Source organism: Phodopus roborovskii, unplaced genomic scaffold (genome assembly GCF_943737965.1).
Source record: "Phodopus roborovskii unplaced genomic scaffold, PHOROB, whole genome shotgun sequence".
NCBI classification, from domain to species: Eukaryota; Metazoa; Chordata; class Mammalia; order Rodentia; family Cricetidae; genus Phodopus; species Phodopus roborovskii.
The window spans coordinates 4029326-4051820 of NW_026126645.1; the positions used below are offsets into that span (position 1 = coordinate 4029326).

A 22495-nucleotide genomic window follows, 5' to 3' on the forward strand; every position below is an offset into this window, starting at 1 on the left:
AAGCCAGATCAAGCAGAATTAAAAAAGTATAACTGGTACATGTAGTGTGAATTCCAATTGTTCTTAATAATAAAAACCCAGAGTCAGATATCAGGGTAAATTCTGAAAGGTCAGGGTAGTAAAGGAGCCAGCTACTAAAGAGTCTTCTTACCTATACTGAATCCTCAGACAGAACGATTGAGTCCCTGTCTCCTCCTGCCTTGTATTCCCCTCTGCCCAGCTGTATCACCCTGTCTCCACCTCCCAAATGCTGTTCTTAGAAGAACCAAGGTATTTTAACAGCTGGTCCCTTGGAATTAGATTTTAAAGCAGAATTCTGATTGTGTCACATTGCTAGGAAAATCCCATCACTCTCTTAATTATTAACCCATTTCTATTAATCTGTGTATCTCCACGTAGTCTTGACTTACTGGTGATACCAGAGTTTCTTTCTTCCTAGGCAGCTGCTTGACATCTCCCTGGAACCTCACTCCCCACGTATCTCTTCCCAGCTTTCTCCTAGTCTGGTAGCTCTGCCTATCTTCCTTCCTGGCTACATCCTGCCTGTCCATTGCCCAAAACAGCTTTATTCATCAACCAATAAGAGAAAAACACAGCAAACAGAAGGACAACAGCAATCAGACCATTCACTTCATAATCTTCTGCTCAGAGCCTCCATGTAAACTTCTTTGGAACTCCTCTTCCTGTACTTCCTCCTGTGGTCCTCCCCATGCCTCCCATTCACATGTCCCCCCTCCAGCTCCACTCCCATTCGCACTCCCCCCACAGCTCAGGCTCAGTCTCATGTTACTTTCTTAGATGCAGCTTCTCATACAATAAGACCCTAATTTATAGTCAGGTGAATTCTATTGATGATTTTTTTTTTTCTTAGTGTTTATTTCTCTTGATCAGATTGGGTCCATACATTTGTGGAGCATTTGTCTTAGTTCCCTGTATGCTCCCTGTGATTTATACATGATGAAAACAGCTGAGTAACCTTGGGCAATTCTGCCTCTCTTGTGGAAGAAGCATGTTTTTTTTTTTTTTTCTTATGGCATCATTAAATGTGCAGCTATTTTGCTGTTTGACTTGGATGTTTCTCAGTGAAGGCCATACTTATTCATTCTCTGGATCTACATTTATTAAATATATGAGACATTTTGTATGAGGATTATTGTAAAGTTAACTGAGTGTCGTGTGTGTGTGTGTGGGGGGGTGTATGTGTGTGTGTGACAAGTTTTCTCTATGTAGCTTTGGAGAATGTCCTGTAACTAGCTCTTGTAGATCAGGCTGGATTCATCACACAGAGATCCACCTGCCTCTGCCTCCCAAGTGCTAAGATTAAAGGTGTGCACCACCACCCACCCAGCTCTGAATGGGCTTTTAAGAAAATCAAACCTGTGACATTCAAGTGCTTCCTTGTTTTAGCAATGAATACCCTTGACTTACTGCTTATTTGTACATAACAATTGGAAGTCTTTGCCTTCTTCTCATTGGTAAAGGAGTGGGCAGACATTTTCTATCATGGCTTATAGTGAATATTTCACTTTTCTGCCTTGTTTCTGGTACTGTCAGTAGGAGAATTCAAGCATGCATGTACGTGACCAAGTGTTAGCTCTAGTACAGGCAATTCATGGGCACCGGCCTACAGTTTTCACATATTGAAGTGTTGCTTTTTTCTGGATTTCTGAAGCCCCAGCTATTTCAAAATGTAAATCTCACATTATAGTTAAGTCCAGACTTGGCCAGTGTACCCTGTGTCACATTGCTAACCCTCTGCTAGAATTCTGAGAGTAGTAACCCTTTGGGCAGAGCTCTGAGCTGTGATACAAAGATCTCGATTGTGCAAAGAAGTATTGAGAACAAGTCCAGATACGTGTTGCCTTTTATTTTACTGTTCCAAGGCAGATCCTCATCACATAGCCCAGGCAGGCCACATACCCATAGGCTTCTTGTTCAGCTTCCTAGTGCAGCTGACAGCTCCATGTTGCCATGCTGGCTACTTGTTTTGTCTAGCAGGGAAATAACTCAGATGCTTTTTTTTACTGTTATCTGTTTGTTTTGAGACAAGGTTTAACAGCCCAGGCTGTGCTTGAATTTATGGTAAGCCTCCTGTCTCAGCCTCTATTGAGTACTAGATTATATAGGTTAAGCCTATACCTGGATTAAGCTGCTTTTCAGGAATGAATTCCTCCTATATTTGGTCCTGGGGCTTCTGTTCTTTCCTCCTAAGTCTAGAAACTTAATTATAGACTCTTAAATCTTCATTAACAGTGATCATCTTAACCAGAATTTAGAAAGGAAAGTCATTTCCAATATGTTCTTGGAAGCTCATTTTCTGCCCTCATTTAAGTTCCTCTTTCACTGTGTGTGTGTGTTTCCTTCTATCCGTGACAACATGGATTTTAACAAGGTTTAGTAGGATATTAGTTAGCATTGGTGGAAATTATAAACCATTAAAGAAATGTGGGAGATTAGCTGATTTAGCCCCCTAATCTTTAACTGACTTTCTAGCATCTTTATTATATTTTCATTCAAATCACCCTTTTATTCCCACTGAAAGGGAGTGTGACTGAACTAAGTGGTCTGGCGAATCCTGTGAATGTGTAAATGTATTCTTGGTTGAACTCAGTTTCTTTACATGGGTTCAGATGTTCATATTAGAGTCTCTGTATTTAGTGTACTTCTGATTTGTATGATTTGTTGGGTAAAACAGTCCATGATTATTCGTGGCTTGAGAAGATAGTAGGCTCATGGTGATTAAATTGAGATTGTGCTAGATTAAAAATAATGAAGAATGCGATTAAAGCATTTGCTATGTTAATATTGTCATTTTTGTAACATTATCAGGTATGAAATGTTCATTTAAAATGATACGGACCATTTAGTGCATCCTCATTACACAGCTGAGCCACCGGAGGCATTTGCTCAGAGCTTGTGGGTGTACAACTTTGCCAGTGGTCTCTCTGCTCACTAAAGATGTCATCACAGTTGTGTGTTCCTATGAGTTTGCTTGTCAGTGTACATGTGTGCACCTGAGTGTGTATTGGTACATGCTTCTGCAAGTTGCCATCATCTGAGTATGTGTAGAGATACGAGCATAGTGTAGCATATCTTCTCTTGATCAGTATCTATCCTTTTTATTTTATGAATTTTTAAGTATATTTTGTCTCATTCTTTCCCTTCCCTCCAACCTCTTTTCTTCTCTTCCCCTATCCACCCAACTTCATCCATTTGCTTTTGAGTGCTTGTGTGCTCACTTTCGCTGTCTTGTCTGTCTCTCTTAGTTGTGATATCTCTCTCTCTCCTCTCTCTCTCTCACACACACACAATAATTAGCCAAAAAAAAAAAAAAAAAAAAAAATTGAAACAAAAATCCTGTGTCCCCTCATCTCCATGGAATCCATTTGTGTAGGCTAACTACTCCTGGACATGGTGTGTGCCTGCCTTCGAGTTTTCTTGGAGTCACCCTCTACCTCTGGCTCTTACAGTTTTTGTGAATCTTCTTGCATATAAATCCCTGTGCCCTGAAAGAAGGGAGTTTGATGAAGACATCCCTGTTTAGGGCTGAATGCTCCAAAGTCTCTCACTCTGTGCACATTTTCCAGCTGTGAGCCTGTGTTTATTTCCTATCTGCTGTAAGAAGCATCTTCTCTGATGAGGTCTGAGGGACCTCCATCTGTGGGGATAGCAATATGCTATTAGGAGTCATTTTAACTGCTTTGTTTGCTTAAGACAATGATAGTAGTAGACATTCGCACTGAACCTATAGTTCATCTAGTGTCAGGTTCTTGGCTACTTTAACAGTTTCAGTTGTGAGTTCCATCTCATGGAATGGACCTTAAATTCAATAAGAAAATGATTGGTTATTCGTACTACATTTGTACCATTATCATCTTTTTTGGTTGTTGTTTCTGTGTTTCAAGACAATGTGTCAGTATGTAACAGCCTTGGCTCTTCTGGAACTAGCTTTGTAGACCAGGCTGTCTTTGAACCCACAGAGACCTGTTTCCAAAGTGCTGGGATTAAAGGCTTGTGCCACCAGGCCTCACTGCCTTTAATTTTTTGAAGCATGATTTCATTGAACCTGAAGTTCATGAATTAGGTAAGGCTGGATGGCCAGTGAACTTTGAGGTATTCACCAGTGCCTGCCCATTGTATCCCCCCTCTCCTCCCCAGCCTGGAATTATGGGAATGCCTTCTAATGCTTTTTTTTTTTTTTTTTTTTTTTTTTTTTTTTAACATGTTTTGAGGCTTGAAACTCATCATCATGTATGGAGGCCAGGGATCAATGTTGGATGCCTTCCTCCATCTCATTCTTTTGAGACTTGGTTTCTCACTGAACCAGTCACCCAAGCTGGCTGACTAATGAGCTCTTGATGTATTTGCCACTCCCTCCCCCTGAGGTCACAGGTATCTGCCACCACACCCAGGTTTTACCTAAGTACTCCAGCCTTTATATTTATGTGGCAGACAACTTTACTAACTGATCCATTCTTCTATTCTCCCTTTCTTAGGATGCTTGTCTCTAGGGCTGTTAGGGATTAGAGTGCTGTTGCCCTCATTGAAGACTGAGACATGTGGACTACTTGAGTTTACGACTTCAGAGCCACCTGGGCAATACAGCAAGAGCCTGTTTCAAATAAGTGAATAAGACTTATTTCATTCATAGTGTTTTAGTGTATTTTAGGTGGAAAATCCTTAGTGCTATAGAAATTTACGGATTTAAGTAGTTGTTTATTGTCTTAAACTGTTTACACCTATTTCTTTAACTTGGCTTTTACTTCCTGACTTTAAGGCAGTTGAAGTAGTGGGTATTTTCTTTCTTTCCAATAATTAACACATTGTGCAAAGCTTTCTTCCCTGTGTGTAGTTAATTGCTTATTAAACACTAAAGAGATTGGAGTATTTCCTTTTTCTTATTACCTGCTTTTAGCCCATAGATGTGAACAGAATCAACATTTTTAGTTTTGGCTGTGAGGCCTTCCTAATTTCTTCTTTAATATATGTTTCCCCTGAAAATAAGAATTCAGGACAATTGTGACAGTTGTCATTTGTTTCTCTGTGGTTCAGAATAGAAATAGCAATGACATCTTTTAGTATAATTTTTATAGCTGTTATTGAGAAATAATTGTGCAGGGTGAACACTTTCATGGTCTAATACATTGCCAAATTGTACCATTATCTCCTTTCTTGTGTTTTCCCTCTGCACATACAGCTGTATATAGAAACTATTGTTATTTGTTATCTATTATAAATGATCTTTTCCATTTACAGTTCCACTTTAGGACGTTTAAGACAGACATTGAACTGAAAACATTTTTTTTTTACTAGCCCTCAACTTTTAAGTGGCCCTGTTGACTTACACAAACTTATATCTTAATCATCCTATATTGCTCCCTCCCCAAAAAGAGCAGTGCAGGGCTTCTGTGGCAATCCTTGTGGAAGTCAATGCAGGATAATGAGCAACTGGAAATGGGCCTTAGGTCTCCAAGGAGACATTGCTTTCTTTTGTGACTTTTGTGTGACCCTCAAGTCCAGATGCACAACTGCCTAGAATGGGATATGGATGAGCGTGTTTGTCCTTTCTTGTATAATTTCATTCCATCTAATTTGCACAAGTTTCTTCTACCTGCTTGCTCCAATTTCGGTAGGCACTTTTTGGCCCAAGAATGGCCTAGTGTAAAATGAGTTTCTCATCATCCTGAAAAGCCACAGACTTTACTTGGATATCATGTTGTTGGAAGCTTCCATGAAGCTGATGCTGTGTGAAGGTGGAAATGCCTACAGCTCCTTTGCACTTTGCATTTCATTGGACATCTTAATGGCAGTTACAGTAACTGTGACCTTTCAGCATTGTTTTAATCAGTTACTGGATTTTAAAGTCTTCTGTGCTCAGTCTACCTTGCTTTGGGCAGATAAGGTGCTTTGCTTGGTGTTTTATAAGTGGAGCTGACCAAAACTTTTAGTCAGTCTGGGAGGACATTAAATCCTGTCCCCAGTGTGGCATCCTGCCCCACTTTGGCAGCCATTACTGCTGGAAGTCAGCCTGTGCTTGGAAGGAACACTGAGTGGATGTGTGGGTGCCTGTGCTGTCTTCTCTTCCTGTGGTTAATAGTAATCATCTCTTTTCCTCCCTTCCTGCTGCCTCTGTCCTTCTCTCCCTGCTTTATTCAATTGTCCTGTGTACCCCCAACCCTGCTTTTCTTTTAATTTTGTGACCTCTTGCCTCTCTCTGTCTCCCCTCCTTGCTTGGGTTCCATGTTGTTAGTTGTTACGTTCGCATGCTCATTATCACCCTTTTTTGTACTTCAAATCCCAGCAGCTGCCCAGCCAGGTCCCCGAGCACAGCCCTGTGGTATATGGGACTGTGGAGAGAGCTCATCTTGCTGCCAGCACCCCTGTCACTGCAGCTAGCGACCAGAAGCAAGGTTTGTGTATGACTGTTTCCTCCCTTTACCTTTAGTCTCCTTATTAAGTACATTGCTCTTGGTATGCCATCAGACATCTGAGGATTATTCAGATACCTGCTCTGTAGCAAATCTAGGGGAAAGGGTCTTACATTTCACCTGCCTCAATGTTGGTATCTATGTGTAAGTAATTGCTTAGCTGCCTTCAACTGCTGTTGTTGCTTGCTTTTTTTTTTTTTTTTAAACAAAGCTTGTGTGGGGAGATTAATTAAAGCATATCTCTCTATATATTACTTGCCAAGAACAACACAGGTTTATATTTCACCATTCCTTGGGGATGTTGCTATTTCTTACAGAAGCTAACATGTCTAGGGCACCAAACCCCACTAGAGAACTAGGAACTGGAACCCTGGAAGCAAACACAGGCAGGCCCTAAGTGTCCTGTCCTGCTGAGGCCTCCCACCTGGGCTTCTCACTTGCTTCACTGGTGTGCCATAGCCAGGGTTGTTCCGAGGACATGTCTCCCACTTGCTCAGTAAATGATAGCCATTGTTGCTGATGCAGGAATCATACTAAGACTCTGTGGTACAGACCTGGAGCTTGTTAAAAACAAGTATATACCTTTTGTTAAAGAAAATTACTCCCTCAGTCTTGGCTTCCCTGACTATGGATTTTAGCTTTACCATCGCTATACTCTGTAGGGACATTGGAGCCCAGAGCAGTAAAGTAAGCATGCCCTCTCCTGCCTTCGATTTTACTCTCAAGTGAGTTTGTCTGTTCATTATTAGTTGGGTTGGGGACATTGTTTAAAGGCATTCTCACACTGTAGCTTGGGCTAGCCTGGAATTTGCTCAGTAGCAAGCTGGCTCCTGCCTCAGCCTCTTGAGTGCTGGGATTACAGATTGGCACCTCCACACCTTGCTGATTTCAGGGTTTTCCCACAAGATGAAAAGATAATGTGAAATACAAGACATACACACCTATTGAGGGCTGACAAGTGGCATTACAGCTTTCATAATATTTTAAGTCAAAAAATAAAGAATAAACACTTAGGCAGCACGCTTCCAAAGGCTGTCATGTCAGTATAACGTTCATGTGTGTGAGCTTAGTGCTAAATTTTAGGTACCAAAGATGTCGGCCTGGAAGAGGCTGTTGTGGGTTTGGGGGAAACTTTGTTTTTTTGTTTCCATTGATTAAAGCACTCTTAAAAGAAAACCCAAAAATTTGACACAGGGCCTGGTTTTGAAGCTCAGGTTGTTTGGGAACTCACTATACAATAAGCCACACTTAAGTCAGCTTTGAGATCTTCCTGCCTTTTGGGCACTGAGATTTTGTAGGTGTGTGTTGCCACATCTGGCGGTAATGCATTTGAAAGAGATAGCGCCTTTGATTTTCCTCCTAGTAGCAAATAAGTTTTAGGAGATTCCCCTTAAAATTTTAGTGTACTTTTACACAGATGTAATCGACCTTTTAGAATTATGCTGGCCATATTAAGCACGCCCATGCACTAGTCTATTAAATACATCTTCCTTGCATATTTTTTTCCACAGCTATGCTCATTTATAAAAACATTGGTAACGTGCTAGATAATAATCAATTGGACCTGTCTGAAAACAGCATTGTTTGTAGTTGTTTTAGGAAGAAGAATGCTCAGATTTTAAAAATACATATTTTTTTGACATTTTCAAGAAGGGAAGATTGAGAATCCTAGATCCTCTCAGGTTTTTTTTTTTTTTTTTTTTTTTTTTCTTCTTTTGCTTCAAGTAAACTTGAATTAAATTAAAAAAAAAAAAAATCAAAAACCACCTTTTCAGTCATACAGATGTTTGAGATGGCCCTGAAAGTCCTGTGTTTTAAGACATTTTATAGTACTGATGGGGACTCTTTGTGACTGCTATAATCTTCATATTGAGTAATCACTCAGGAATTCTCAGATTGCCAACGCGTGAAGCAGTTTTCAGTCTAAGTGGGGTTTAGTTTCTTTTTTATTTTGAAGCATGATCTGCAACCCAGTTTAGCCACTAGATCTCTGTGTCACTGAGGATGACCTTGAACTCATGATTTTTTTTTTTTTTTTTTTTTTTTTTTTTTTGCTGGATTCTTAAATTACAGCTATGTACCACCTCACCCAAGTCACGTGGTGCTGAGGATGCAGTCCCAGGAATTGTTTGTGCTAGGCAAGCTTTCCACTCATTGAGCTACACCTCCAGCCTCAGTAGCCTTATAAACCTTTTAGGACTAGTATTTGCCATTCAAATACTACTAGAACGTGCTTGCTAGAGTTGAGTTTTTATTTTGTTCTATTTTGATTATACTTTTCTTTATGCTTGCTTTTCAAACTATAAATTCATTTTAGGATGAAGTGTAGAGGAAAGCACACACACCTTTGGGTAGAAGCGGGCAGATCTCTGGTGTTGAGGCCAGCTTTGTCCCAGTCCTGGGGCCGCACAGTGAGACTGCTGTCACTGTCTCCCTGACGGGTCTGTGTGCAGTGTCCCATGGGTTAGTTTTCTGTCTATCCAGGGATTGTCACTGCTGAGGGTTTGCATTGGGTAAACAGCGTTCCCCCTGCTTGAGCCATCTGACTGCTTCTATTTTTCATAAGCCCTTTGACCTCTGCCTGGAAAAATAGGGACTTTCAAATCAGATTCGAGCCATTTGTTGGTTAGATAGATGGCTTCTGCACCAGGACTGATGTCTGAGTCTTCGTTTCCTCTGCTGTAGAGCAGGGACAGACAGTAGTCTATCCTCATAATAGTTATAATAAATGAAGGGAACAGTGTATGCAGGCCCTTTAACCCAGTTTCTGCTAGGTGCTTAATAAATGCCATCTGCCATTATTAATCTGGTTTCTCAGAATTCTTTTACACGAGCAGCTGAATGGCTAACAAGTTAAATGTTACAGGCAGATGCACCATTTCCCTTTTGTTTAGCATTTTATAAAGATAAAATAGCTTGAATTTGTTATAAAGAGAGAAACTGAAGTGCATTAGGATATTAATTAATCTTTATCTTTGACAGCACATGTAACTAGGGCAGGACACTTTGTTTCTTGAGGGACACACTTCCTTCAGTCAGGTGTGTTGAAACAAGGGTATAGTGAGCTGATAGAGAGAGCACAACACTCCCTACAGTCAGTCGTAAGGACTGTTGGAGAAATTCCCTTTGCATTCAGAAAGCAGTAACTTTCGCCCTTAGCCATCTGGGGTTTTTTTTTTTTTTTTTTTTTTTTTTTTGCATTCAGGGCAGTCCTGTCTGTCAGGAGGAGGAGTGCTTGCCATTCTTGGTCTTTACCTAATAAATGACCGTGGTATCTTTTTAGTGGACACAAAGTGAGAGTTACTCAGAGCTATGTAATAAGTGTATTTTGTTAAATGGATGCACACACATGTATAATGAACTCATATGGTTCCCATGTATTTTTGGTTTCTGCCTTGGCAACTTAATCTGAGAAATTTGGCAGTGAGGATTAACTGCTCCTACTTTACAATGATGAGGACACTGAGTCTTAGCTACTATGCCCAGCACTTATAGTGAATTCTGAAGCTATGACTGCATTCACCTTAGTGTGGTGATGTGTTCCCCGTTGACATGGGTAGCAGTGTCCTCATTCACAGATATCACTGCCTGTAGTCACATTTGAGGGTGCTGCATTGAGAGGGAAGTCTCTTAGCCTTCTCTGTCTTAGAGGACAGCTAGAAGCTTAAGTAAGCCCAAGCTGGTGATAGTAGGGAACTACTCTCTCACACCGATTCCCAAGTCATTCACCTAGAATCAAACAGTCACGTTGATTAGCACCCGTTTTTATTTTATTTTATTCTATACTTGTGGTGCCTTTATGGTTATCATTTCCTACTTTCTTGACCTTATTTTGTCTGTACACGGATTTTGTTTTCTATATAATAATTCCCACATAGAGATGTCCAGTGTTCTTTTTCTCCGGTTGGTTCATTTGATTATTAACTTTGGTTCTCTTTGAGGAACTGATTAACTTTTAAAGAAACAGATGACTCTCTTTCCACACATCTGTTGTTTTTGCTCAGAGGCTTTTCTGAGCGATGGAAGTTCATTTTGAAACTACCTTTGATGTCCAAGTGCTTGATGTTGTTGGTCATTTAGATGGAGTTTATAACAATTGGTTTCTAATTATTTGTCTTTATACTGGCATTCCCAGACAGTACTGTGCCTGTAATAGCCACGGGGAATAAGATATAGAAGAGTAGAAGTTTTACCTTAAATGGTTGCAGTTGGCTGGATATGGTAGCACATGGCCTGTAATCCCAGCATTCCATAGGTTGAAGTAAAGAGAGCATGAGCACGGGGAACCTAGAAAGACCTTGCCTCAAAAAGTGGGAAATTGTTAACTTTAGTTTTTATGAGACTTCCTCTTGTACTCATGACATACATCATCATTTGGGGGAACTAATTCCCTCTTGGGGGAACTAATTCCCTCTTCCTCAAAAATAAGCATCATGTGACCTGGAGACTAAGCGCTAGTCAGTGTGGCTAGTAAACAAACAGGACAGTGTTTTTGGAACCCAGTATTTTGGCCTTTGTTTTGCTGCCCATGAACTTGGCCTAAGGTAGTACTCTAGAGTCTATGGTTCAAAATTATCCTTAAAATTCATTTCTCTTTCCTCAGAAGAGAAACCAAAACCAGATCCAGTGTTCCAGTCTCCTTCCACAGTCCTTCGGCTTGTCCTTAGTGGGGAGAAGAAAGAGCAAGCCGGCCCCATACCCGAGACTACTGCAGGAGAGCCCACCCCAGAACTTCCTCTGACTTCATCGCCTGCCACCCTTGCTCCGCTTGCCCGGAGTTCAGTTCCTTCCCCTACTTCTACTGCCCTTAGCAGCCAGCCACTGTTCACTACTGTTCTTGAGGCCAAGTGTGAACTTTCCTCCTCAAAAGAAGATGCACTTCCTGTACCCAGCCCATCTTGCACAGTAACATCAGACCCTTCACTGACAGAAGACAATGATATATGCAAGAAACCTTGTAGTGTAGCACCTCATGACATTCAGCTAATTTCTAGTACTAACCTAATTAATGAAGTGAAAGAAGTTGGTGAAAAGCTACCCACCAAGGACAGCATTGTGGACATGGTGAAACAGGAAGTGCTGCCATTGACTCTTGAATTGGAGATTCTGGAACATGCCCAGGAAGAAATGAAAGTGGAGTGCACCCCGACTCCCATCACCCCTTCCACGCTAACTCCCTTTTCCCCAGCCCCTCCGACTCCCCCAACTTCTCCTCCTTGCATCCCTGTCATTTCTGCCACCACTGCTCGTTGTCCTGTTGCTGCCACTATGGTCCAGAGAGTTGTTGAAGAGGGAGAGAGCATAAGAACTTGCCTTAGCGAGGATGCAAACGAAACTCAGAACAAATCAGAGGCAGAAGCAGATGGGTCAACAGAAGAGATTGTGGATTCTCAGAATCTTAATTCAAGAAGGAGCCCTGCCCCAGGTAAGCCCTTCTGCCCTCGCTGATTTTATGCTTGCTGACCATGAAGAGGCAATGGAGTTATTTTTTGCTACTTTCCTTGACTTCCAGAAACATCAAATGAATGCAGAAATTCCTAATCTGATTTCTTCAGTGGTGTGCTTGTTTTTGGGTTTTTTTGTTTGTTTGTTTGTTTGTTTGTTTTGTTTTTTTTTTAGTACAGTCTGCAAAAGAGTTACTCCATTGTCTAAAAAAATGCAAATGGAAATCCCCAAATACACTAAATGCCTCCAAGGTATATGTGTCTATACATGTTGAGTTGTTTTGTTTTGTTTTGTTTGGAAACTTATTTCCTCAGTGTTTCGTTCTGTTGCTTCAGAGCTGGAATGGAAACCAGCATGGCCTGTAGCTCCCAACCCTGTCTTCTCAGAATTTAAAACCCGCCAACCAGTCCATGACTGGAAGTCCGCCACGAAGAGCTCAGAACATCTGGGTTTCAGCTGCAGGTGAAGCAGCTGCAGCCCTTTGGTAGATACTGGAATCTCCCACTTCTCTTACATGTTTCACTTTAGGCCGGGAGCGATAGTCACCTGTAATCCTAGCACTCGGAAAGGCAGGGCAGGAGGGTCCAGTCACCCTCGAACTTGAGGCTACCCTTTCTGCAAAGTGACTTCTGGGCTGTCAGGGCTGTGTATCACTCCTGTCTCGATGAGGCTGAAAAGAAAAATGTTTCTATTTTTCCTTTAAGTTTTCATATAGTTTTTATTCTGAAACTCTTACGGTCTTCTCCAACTCGAGTTGTTTTTTTAACGTAGTATCACCTAGGTGTGATGATTGGATTTTAATTTGTATCAATTAAAAAACCGTTAAGATTACTTTATGTGTTTGAGCATTTGCCTGTGTGTGTGTGTGTGTGTGTGTGTGTGTGTGTGTGTGTGTGTGTGTGTGTGTGTGTACTGCATGCGTGTCTGTGATGAGATGATGTCAGGTCCCCTGAGCTGGAGTTATAGACAGTTGTGAGCTGCCGTGCAGGTGCTAGGAAATGAACCCAGGTCCCCTGCAAGAGCAACCAGTGCTCTTAACCACCGAGTCATTTTTCCAGCCTGAAAATCTGTCAAACACCAAAGCTTACCTGGTGCTTACCATCTGACTCTGCAGTGAGCAGCTCAGAATATACAAATGCTGACTTGTCTGCATCGACACAGCTGGCTGTACAGCACTGCCCTGTGCTGTGTGGTTTGAGCTCTGTGCACTCGGCAGGTGAGGCGCTTTGCTTTCCTTAGTACGTTGGGTTTACATGGGCAGAGGGGTGTGCCGTGTGGTTGATAGGCACCTCCTGTAGTTATCAGCAGTTTCCGGTGCTGAAGAGTCAGGTACCATTTGGTTTTTCCTTGTTTAGTAGATAAACTTGGTAAAGTGGTCACGGCATGCAGTACTTGTCCTTACTCCTTCTGGGAAGCATTTCACTGCACTGTCCCAGATGGGGTCCTGGGTCCATCAGGATGCTGCAGTTAAAGAATTATGTGGCCCATATTAAATGAAAATTGTGTGTGGCTGTATCAGAGACTGGCCAGGTTTTTGTTTTGTTTTAATGTTGACTTAACTTGACCACCAGATCCTTTGTGGTTGTGGGAATCTTTAGGTTGGTTTTTGCCTTTTTGAGATGGTGTCTCACAGAGCCCAAACTGTCCTCAAACTCAGTGTAACTGCAAATGACTTTGAACTCCTGATGCTCCTGCCTCCACCTCCCAAATGCTAGCATTGCAGGCATGCAAATGCACACCTTGGCAGTTTTTGTATATTTGATAGTGAAAGTAGATTTCCAAGCAGAAAACACATTGTTTCATCCAGGAATGATTTTGTGGAATGCCAGCTGTGTCCATGATTTACACTAACTTTCCCCCTTTTAAAACTTTGCTCATAGTGCAAAGTTTCTCGGTATCTTTTATAAATTTGCAAAATCATTTTTAGCTAAATTTTTCTGGTTATAGATTGACCATAAGTCCCTCTGACACAATTGTGTTGACATTGTCACATGTCCTAGCTAACAAAGCTTGGGTTGGATGGATGTCCTTAAGTAAACATTGACTGGGAAGGCATATTTTCCCCGAAAGTGTGTGTTTGGAAGATGTTAATAGGTTTCTGTTTGTGCTCCTTTGATTTGGACTCGCATACAAGGAGAATATTATAATTCAGCAACACTTCCTTAATTTCAGCTGTGAGAAAAACATAAATAAGTCAGCTTGACTAGTGAGGGTCAGTAAGCCCTAGGGATGGATCTCTTCCCTGTTGTTAGCTTTGCTTGACCTCCTCAGAATTTAACATGTCACTGGAGGATTTCACTGCTGGGGCCAGGGCACAGGTCAGACTCTGCATTACTGCACACCTTCCCTCGTGTTCTTACTGTCCCTATCACTGCCCACACCACACGGCAGTTTTTGTTTGCTTGTATTTATTTATGTATACAGCGTTCCAGATCTCATTACTCATTACAGATGGTTGTGAGCCACCATGTGGTTGCTGGGAATTGAAATCAGGATCTCTGGAAGAGCAGTCAGTGCTCTTAACCTCTGAGCCATCTCTCTAGTGCTTCACATAGCAATTTTTAAAGTAATGCCTCTAAGCACGCTTTTCCAGACTTAGGCTGAATGGTCCTTAGAAATGAAGGCGTCCATCCCTTTGCAGCCACTGCCATGAAATCATGGACACTCCTCTAGTAGCTCAGTTCCCCCGTGTGTCTTCATGGGATGCCTCTGCCCACTATTTAGGACCATTCCAGTGTAGCTACAGTAATACTGGGCTTCTAGTAGGCTTCCACACAACCTAGTAGAACTGGCCCTGTATTCACCAATGCCCTGCTTTCCACTGCTGTCTTCACCTTGCACAGAAGCCACAAGCACTGTTTTTAAGGTCTCAAAAGTATAACTTTCTCCTAAGTGGTACAAGAAAATACACAAATATGTTTCCTTCAATGCAGATCTTTTGTCATTGTTTTCTTAATAAGTGATGAAGACTTAAATTCTTGGTTAAGGAGTTGTGAGAGAAAATTAAATGTGTCATGGTTAAAAGAAGCTGATGTGGTTTGTGCTTGTAAGGCCAACAGTCAGGAGGCCGATGCAAGAAGGTGGCTGCAAGTTATAGCCCTGCCTGGGCTATGTAGCAAGTTCTAGGTCAGCCAAGGCTACGCAGCAAGAACAGCAAGACCCAGCCTCAAAGAAAACAGACCATGAAATGATGGATAGTCTCGTAGAAACAATTCATCTTTTCTTGGACTGTTTTTACAGGTATTTGAGTGTGTGTGTGTTTGAGATGTCTTAAACTATATTCCAGGCTATTGTAGATACTACTGTGTAGCTTAGGCTGGTTTCTAACTCACACAGATCTTCCTGCCTAGGATTTCAGATGTGTCTCCACAGCTTCTCTTGGCTCTTTTCAGTCATTGCCATGGCAGGTGTCAACTGTTGTGACAGCAGAGAACATGTCATTTAGCATGCAGTTGGCTTACAATGGAGTTTCAAGTTGTCTGGCAGTCACTCCTCCTCTTTTACATTAATAGGACTTAGTAATTTTATTGCACTCCTCAAATCATTTTGTTGTATTTTTATAAACCCTTTTCTCAGATATTATGCTTGCTATTGAAGCAGTTGTTGCGTGTTCCTTTCCTTGTGTAGGTAGGGTCATTGAATCGAGCTTGTATGTGGTAAGATGTACAATTGTTATTGATCCTATGAATTCTGACAGTCTTGTAACCACTGGCCCCTTCTAAGATAAACTCTGAACTTCCTGGGTTTTACTCAGTGGTTCTGCCACCCCACTCTTCTCAGACGTCTCGGGTGTCATTTACACAAATGGACCACGGCTCCAGAAACCTGGAGATCATTCCTGATGAAGACCCTTCGTGAGGCATCTTAGCTAGGATTTATATTGCCAAAGCGATGCAGGTGGTGGGTTTATTTCATCTTAAGAGTTTGTACTTCATCAGCCTGGGAAGCCAGGGCAAGAGCTGCTGCAGAGGTCATGGAGGAAAGCTGCCTACTGGCTTCTTTGCTCTGGACCACCTGCCTGGGAACGGTGTCACTACTAAGCTGTCCCTTGTCACCAACCAAGAAAATGCCCCAGCAGACTCTGGCTTGTGTCAGGCTCACATAAAACTAGCCAGCACGTAAAGTTAGACCTGTGATTTTATGTGTGGTGTGATTCAATGCAATTTCTCATGTATTTGATTACACCCCAACAGTAAGGTGTGATGGTAAATAACAAACACCAGGGCCTTAGCCCTTCTCATTTCTGTGCCATAAATTTGTATTTCTTCATTCAGAAAATTGTAATAGTATCCTCATAACATTTGTTACTTACCTCTCAGTGTATGACTTCTAAGCATCTTATTATTTGAGGTACTCTTTAGTTATTTTAAGGACACAAGTATTTCCTTCTTGCAGAATTTGTACAAAACAAGTAAACTTGATACCTTTTGGGAAGAAAATTGGAGGCAGGGGCATTGAAACAGTGTTTCATACTCTGTACCCTTGGTTGGCTTGGAACTACTATGTGGACCAGGCTGGCTTTGAATTCAACAGAGACAGATGCCTGCCTCTGCCTCCCAAGTGCTGTGATTAAAGCCGTGCATCGCCAGGACCAGGGCTGGCTCCTGAAAGACTTACTCTGGCATGAGGCAGTGCAACATCCTTCAGGATAGTCCATATGGAGGTGTGGCTTTGATTAAAAGGTTTTTGTGCACATTGTACCATTTTAACCTCACAATAAACGGTACTCTAGAAGGGACTGCTGAGCTGTAGCATAGTGAATCAGTTGTCTGTTCAGACCTGGAAGGATGAACCTGTGGATGTTTCACTTCTAGGAAATATCCGGAACAAAGAGGACTGGTTATCAGGAGTTGGGAAAGCAAACAGTGGGGCAGGAGCTCTAATGTGTAGGTTATGAAATATTTTCCAGTTAGTGATGTTTTCACAACTAAGAATATGATACAAATCACCTGATTAGTTATGGATGTGCTTAGGGGAATTGTAACTTGGCAATTCAGGAAATGGGTTGCTTACACACATTAACACCATAATTGACTACCTGAAGTACAGCCCCACATCTATGGTTCCCACACCATCTATGCCTGAGCAGTTCTTAATGATACTAGTTCTGTCTCACCTGACTCTGAGAGCCTTTTCTTGAGGTAGCTGTTGAGTATTCCACCTAAAGCCACCAACATACAGTGACATCACAAATGTGGAACCTGGATGGGTCAGGAAAGCAACCTTAGAGGTGGTCCTTGTGCTTCAAGCCAGAAGGGTTGTCCTTGGAGAAGTGATGAAAGGCAGCTGGCTTCCTATGCATGCAACCGGGTGCTTGTGTGTTTTTGCCTTTGTGGGGCCAGCCTCTCTAGGCCCTTGAGCTCCTACCCAGCTTCCTATTCAGCCTTTATTACTCTCCGTGTATGTACCTGTTCATCATCCATACAGTTCACATGCCTTAAAGTGTGTTATCATTGTATACCTCCATGTCTAGACCCCCTCACACCCACCACCTTTTTCTTCTCAGACATCTTGAAATGTATTTTTAGTAAACATTTCCCTGAAAAATTTTCCATAAAATGTTGCTTCTGGAGGTATGTGTCCAAGACTTAAAATGCAGTTGTTTCTAGAGAATAATACCTATGCTCTGGGGCTGACCTTAATGTTCTCTGTCATTGATTTGCTCTGTCTTTGTTTTTTGCCAGTCTCTATGCCCATTTGATCAGTTATTTCTTTGTTGCTGCCTTTGTGTTATCATTCAGCCTGCAGCACACTAACTTTTTTTTATGTATGACGTGTTCACAAAGTTTTCTGTGTAATTCCTTGACACTTAAGCACCTGGCGTACCATTGCCTCAGTTTGGCATATTTCACTGTGAAACTGGTTGATGTATGGTTTAGCTCTGCAGCTCTTTTCTTCACTCTTAGAAAACTCTAGTTTTTGCTTGTTTTGTTCTTTGAGACAGGATCTTACTATGTAACTGTGGCTGGCTGTCCAGGAATTCACTTTGTAGACCAGCCTGACCGCGAACTCTGTGATCCTTCTGCCTCTCTGCCTCCGCCTCTGCCTCCCGAGTATGGGTATTAAAGGCATGTGCCACCATGCCCTGCTATCTTTTCTTTAATATTACCCCTACAGAGTTCTTTACATTTTAATTTAGCTTTTAGAAACTATCTGTGTAGCACAGATTGGCTTTGAACTTAGAATCTTCCTGTCTCATTCTCCTGACTTGTATATATTCTCTTAGTTTTATATACATAAAAACTTAATTTATATATTTAATTAAACTTGTATTTACATCATTTTGTTTGAATATAACTAATGTTTTACTTAGATTTTATTTTTGTATATTTAACTTTATTGTGTGGGAAGGGAGAAGGAGGAGAGATGAGAGTGAATAGGACAGTCAGGGCACACTTTTCATGAGTTGGTTATTTCCTTTCCTCGGTTCCGGCTGACTTCCACAGAAAGTGTGTCTTCACTGGCCCCTCCGATCAAATTTTGATGTAAGTGGATTGCAGAAAGTGTTGTCTTTCTTAAGATTCATAGTATAATACTATTGGCTTCAAGAATCATTTGAGCAGGTGCGGTTGCAATAAGAGGCGCTGACATTCTGTGCAGGTCTGGTGACAGCGCAGGCTTCCTGACAACCTGTGTTCTTGTTTATTAGGTGTTCGGGTTTGGGGATAGAATATCACCTTCCTAACAACCGTTTGCATATGCTCTTATTAGGTTGGGATCAACCCTGGAGTCCTGCGCATGCAGTCATGTGCTCTCCTACTAAGTTGTGCCTCCAGCCCCTGTATTTATTTTTAAATAGGTTAGAATACCTTTTTGGTTGCTGTTTCTTACCCGTAATTTAGGACGAAGGGGGAAAGTTACTTGAATTTTATACTGTCACAAAACGCCAAGTATCCTGGTGACCTATGATCATTGTAAGCTCCTCGATCATGTCTGTAGAATGTTTGAGATTTAACTTGAGTATTAACCTCATTTCATTTGCCCAGGTGACTTTCATTTGCACTTAACATATTACTCTTCTGTCCTTTGAATTCCAGAAGAGACAGGTCCCAGGTTTTCTATAGAGACAAGTATTGTAAATCCCGGGGAAGAGCTGTGGAGTGGTGGCCTCATGGGCTGTGTCTGACTTGTGAAGCTTTCTTCTGGATCTCAGGAGCTTATATGTTGTAGGTCCCAGGTGAGGACTCAGATGAGCAAATGGGATGTTTTTCCATCTCAGTTTCCATGTTCATGGGAACCATCTCATTCAAGGAAGAAGAGCAGTTGTAGAGGGAAAGATAACTGTTAAGTGGAAGTTCTTATTAGCCACGTTGGGCGCCATTTGTAACGAGTACGGTTTTTTCCTCCCGCCATCGCTGGTCTTGCCCCGCCACCACACCAGCCCCAATTAACACACTGAGACTCTGTATTAGATACAATTCTGTTGGCCCGGTTACTTGTTTTTTATCGGCTAGCTCTGCCTTTAATTATTAACCCATTTCTGCTGATCTATGTATTTTCACATGGCCTTTTCTTACTGGGGAGGCGGCTGGCGTCCAGCTCTCTCCAGACTCTCCATCTTGACTCCTCCTTACTACTTCCTATTTCCTCCTTGTCTCCTAGTCCCTCCTATCTTCCTTTCCTATTGGCCAACAGTGCTTTATTATTAACCAGTATGAGAAACATATATACATAATGGCATCTCCCATCAGCTTATATGTTGTAGGTCCCAGGTGAGGACTCAGATGAGCAAATGGGATGTTTTTCCATCTCAGTTTCCATGTTCACGGGAACCATCTCATTCAAGGAAGAAGAGCAGTTGTAGAGGGAAAGATAACTGTCTTCAAGTCTCTCCTGAGTCAGTGTTGATGCTGTGGTGATCACGAATCTGCACCTGTATTAGATTTAATGAAACTGTAGCCAGTTGTGATGATGGTAAAGGGAGCACAAAGGTACTTATTAAACTCAAACAAGCCTAAGAAGCTGTGTGATGTGAGCAGTAATAATATGCAGACTTTAAAATATGCGAATGGTCTTGCTTGCTGTAGTCTGTGTTCTCACTGATGACAGAATTGTCCAATGTACTGCTCTCTGCTGAGTGTTCTGGAGTAAGCCACATTGCCAGTTCATTTGCTTAATGACTTGGCCTATGTGCCATAGTCTAACAGACAAAACATGTTCCTCACACTTTTCCCCCTTGCTGAGTTCCATATCCACAAGTAACAAAGATGAAGAAAGCAGGATGGAAAAGGAGCTAGAATTCAGGGAGAGTGCACAGGAACAGAGCTGTGAAGTGTGTGGGAAGGACAAGGGTTTTGTAGTTAGTACCTCTGCTTTAGTGCCTACTCCATCTTCTGCACCCTGGGCGGTTGGTTGTGCAGTAAAGTTTCCTTGCTCCAAAATAGGACAGACAATTCTTGCTGTGTAACACAAAGACTCAATCAGCTCCTGCCCTTAGATGTCCTTTCTATTGTTGGTCATTTATTCTTACTTTTTTAAATTATTTTTTTATTTTACGTATCGATCCCAGTTCCCTCTTGCTCCCACTTTCCCTCTTCTCCCACACTCTACTCCCCCTCCCCCCCCCCATGTAGGGTGATGCCTTCCAGGAGGGGTCACGTAAATCTGTCAGGTCATTCGAAGTAGGGACTAGGCCTTCTCTCCTGTCTCTAGATTAAGGCAGTTATCCCTCCATGGGGGATGTGCCCCCAAAGTCCTTTTGTGCACCAGGAATACATCCTGGTTCCACTGTCCGAGGTCCCTTAGATTGCCTGGGCCTTCAAGCTGAGACCCGTGTTCAGGGGGGCCTGAGTCAGTCCCATGCTGGATTCCCAGCTATCAGTCTGGGGGCCCATTAGCTCCTCCTTGTTCAGGTCAGCTGTCACTATGTGTTTCTGTAGCCTGGTCCAGCCTGGAGTTCTGTAGCCGAACTCCAGTTTGGCTCAGTGTTTAGTTGTGGGTGTTTGCTTCTGTTTCCATCAGCTACTAGTTGAGAGCTCTATGATGGTGGATAAGTTAGTCGTTGATCTCATCAGGGAAGGACATCGCCGGGTCATTTATTCTTTACTGAAGCATCAGTAAGCATCTGTCATTGGGTAGGTACTGTATTAACTGTGATCAATAAGATAAAACCATTTCCATAACAGTGCTTAAACTCATATAAGACACTTATATGCAAGTCTTTGTATAGAATAGCAAGGACACAGTGAAGTGTGACGGATGTTTTGGCACAATAAAGCAGAAGATGAACCTGATACTGACTCAAAAATAGAAGCTAAATTTTCAGCTGATATGAAGGGTCTTGAAGTGGTTCTAGGTCAAGCACCTGTTTCATTTTCATGTAAGTGAATTCATTTCAGAATTAATCCCTTTAATGGCTGCTTAAAAACTAGACTGAAACTGTTACTTAAAGCAGTCCCAAGACGCCTAGTAGGAATGTTGACCAAGAAAGAGACTTGGGGATTGTAAACTGCAAATGCTGCAGCTAATTCTGAGGATAGAGGTAAATAAGGACAGTGACTTTGATAAAGTTACAAGCACCATGGATTGAGAGAACATACTGTGAAATCAAGAGTTAATGCCAGCCTCAGCCATATATAGCCCAAGGGGACTGGGGACAAAGAGTCACAGGAAGTTGACAGACATCAGATGGGCTGAACCAGGAGAGGCTCAGGAGCCTTTGTGAGCTCCTTGTGTTGCTCCCATCCTGTCCCAGGCTGCAGGTCATAGAGTGCTGTGACAAAGACACTCAGATGCCGCAAGATAGGACACCAGAACCTGCTGCTCACACTGGAGTCCTAATCTGCCTTCGGTGACCTCATCAGGGCTAGGAGCCTAGCAGCTGTGCTTTGGGTACATACACTCAGGGACCGAGATGAGCTTCTATAAGGAACCCATGCTGAGCTGGTACAGTGTTTCTGCTCTCAGGAGACAGTTCCGTTGCATTCCTGTTCTCCAACCATGTTCCATTGGCCTCCGTTGTTCTGTTCCTCTTTTTCTGTACATTTCGTGATGTGAGCCCTCTAACTTCTTTAAAACTGTTTTAAAACGCCTAATGCATTCTGCAGATTTTCAAGTTTACTCAAATACTAATTGTACACATTTTCATCACAATATCTGTTACATAAAACCACCACAGACATTTGGATAGTCCAGAAGGCAGGCTGTTTCAAATGGATGTTAATTCTGCAGGTGTGACAGTTTAGGGATGGTACCCTCTGTGTGAAGTAGATGTATGGATTCCAAAGCAACATCCCCAGAGAATGAGCAGGGGACCCTGGCACAAAAACGTGCCTGTTTTGTCAAGTCTTTGAGTACAGGTCGAGGCTTTGAGGATAAATGGGAGCAGAAGCAAACCTGAGCCCTCTTTGTTTTGGTCAGAACATATAAAATGGAGAAAAATGAGAATCTGAATCTGATGATTTCTGCAGTAAGCTGGACCATGTATACTGGTAAAAGGTCATTTTGCTTACAATCCTAATTCAGTTCTTAACTACAAAATAGCTTGATTCAAGAAAATTAATTGTGTAAGGGCAAGTTAGATGCCTCAGTGCGTAAAGCTGGAGATCTGAGTTTGATCACCCAGAACCCACATAAACATTCTTTTTTAATTTTTTTTCCACGTAAATTGTCAAATTGTCCTC

The 22495-nt window shown here is 42.0% G+C and overlaps 1 protein-coding gene across 1 annotated transcript in view; it reads left to right on the forward strand.

The window, feature by feature from the left end:
• Eif4g3 (eukaryotic translation initiation factor 4 gamma 3) overlaps positions 1-22495 on the forward strand; it is a 204378-nt gene that overhangs the window by 109394 nt on the left and 72489 nt on the right. The window contains exons 12-13 of the mRNA XM_051173661.1: positions 6302-6410; positions 11032-11853. Coding sequence (XP_051029618.1) covers positions 6302-6410; positions 11032-11853 — 931 coding nt within the window. The remainder of the gene's footprint in view (positions 1-6301; positions 6411-11031; positions 11854-22495) is intronic.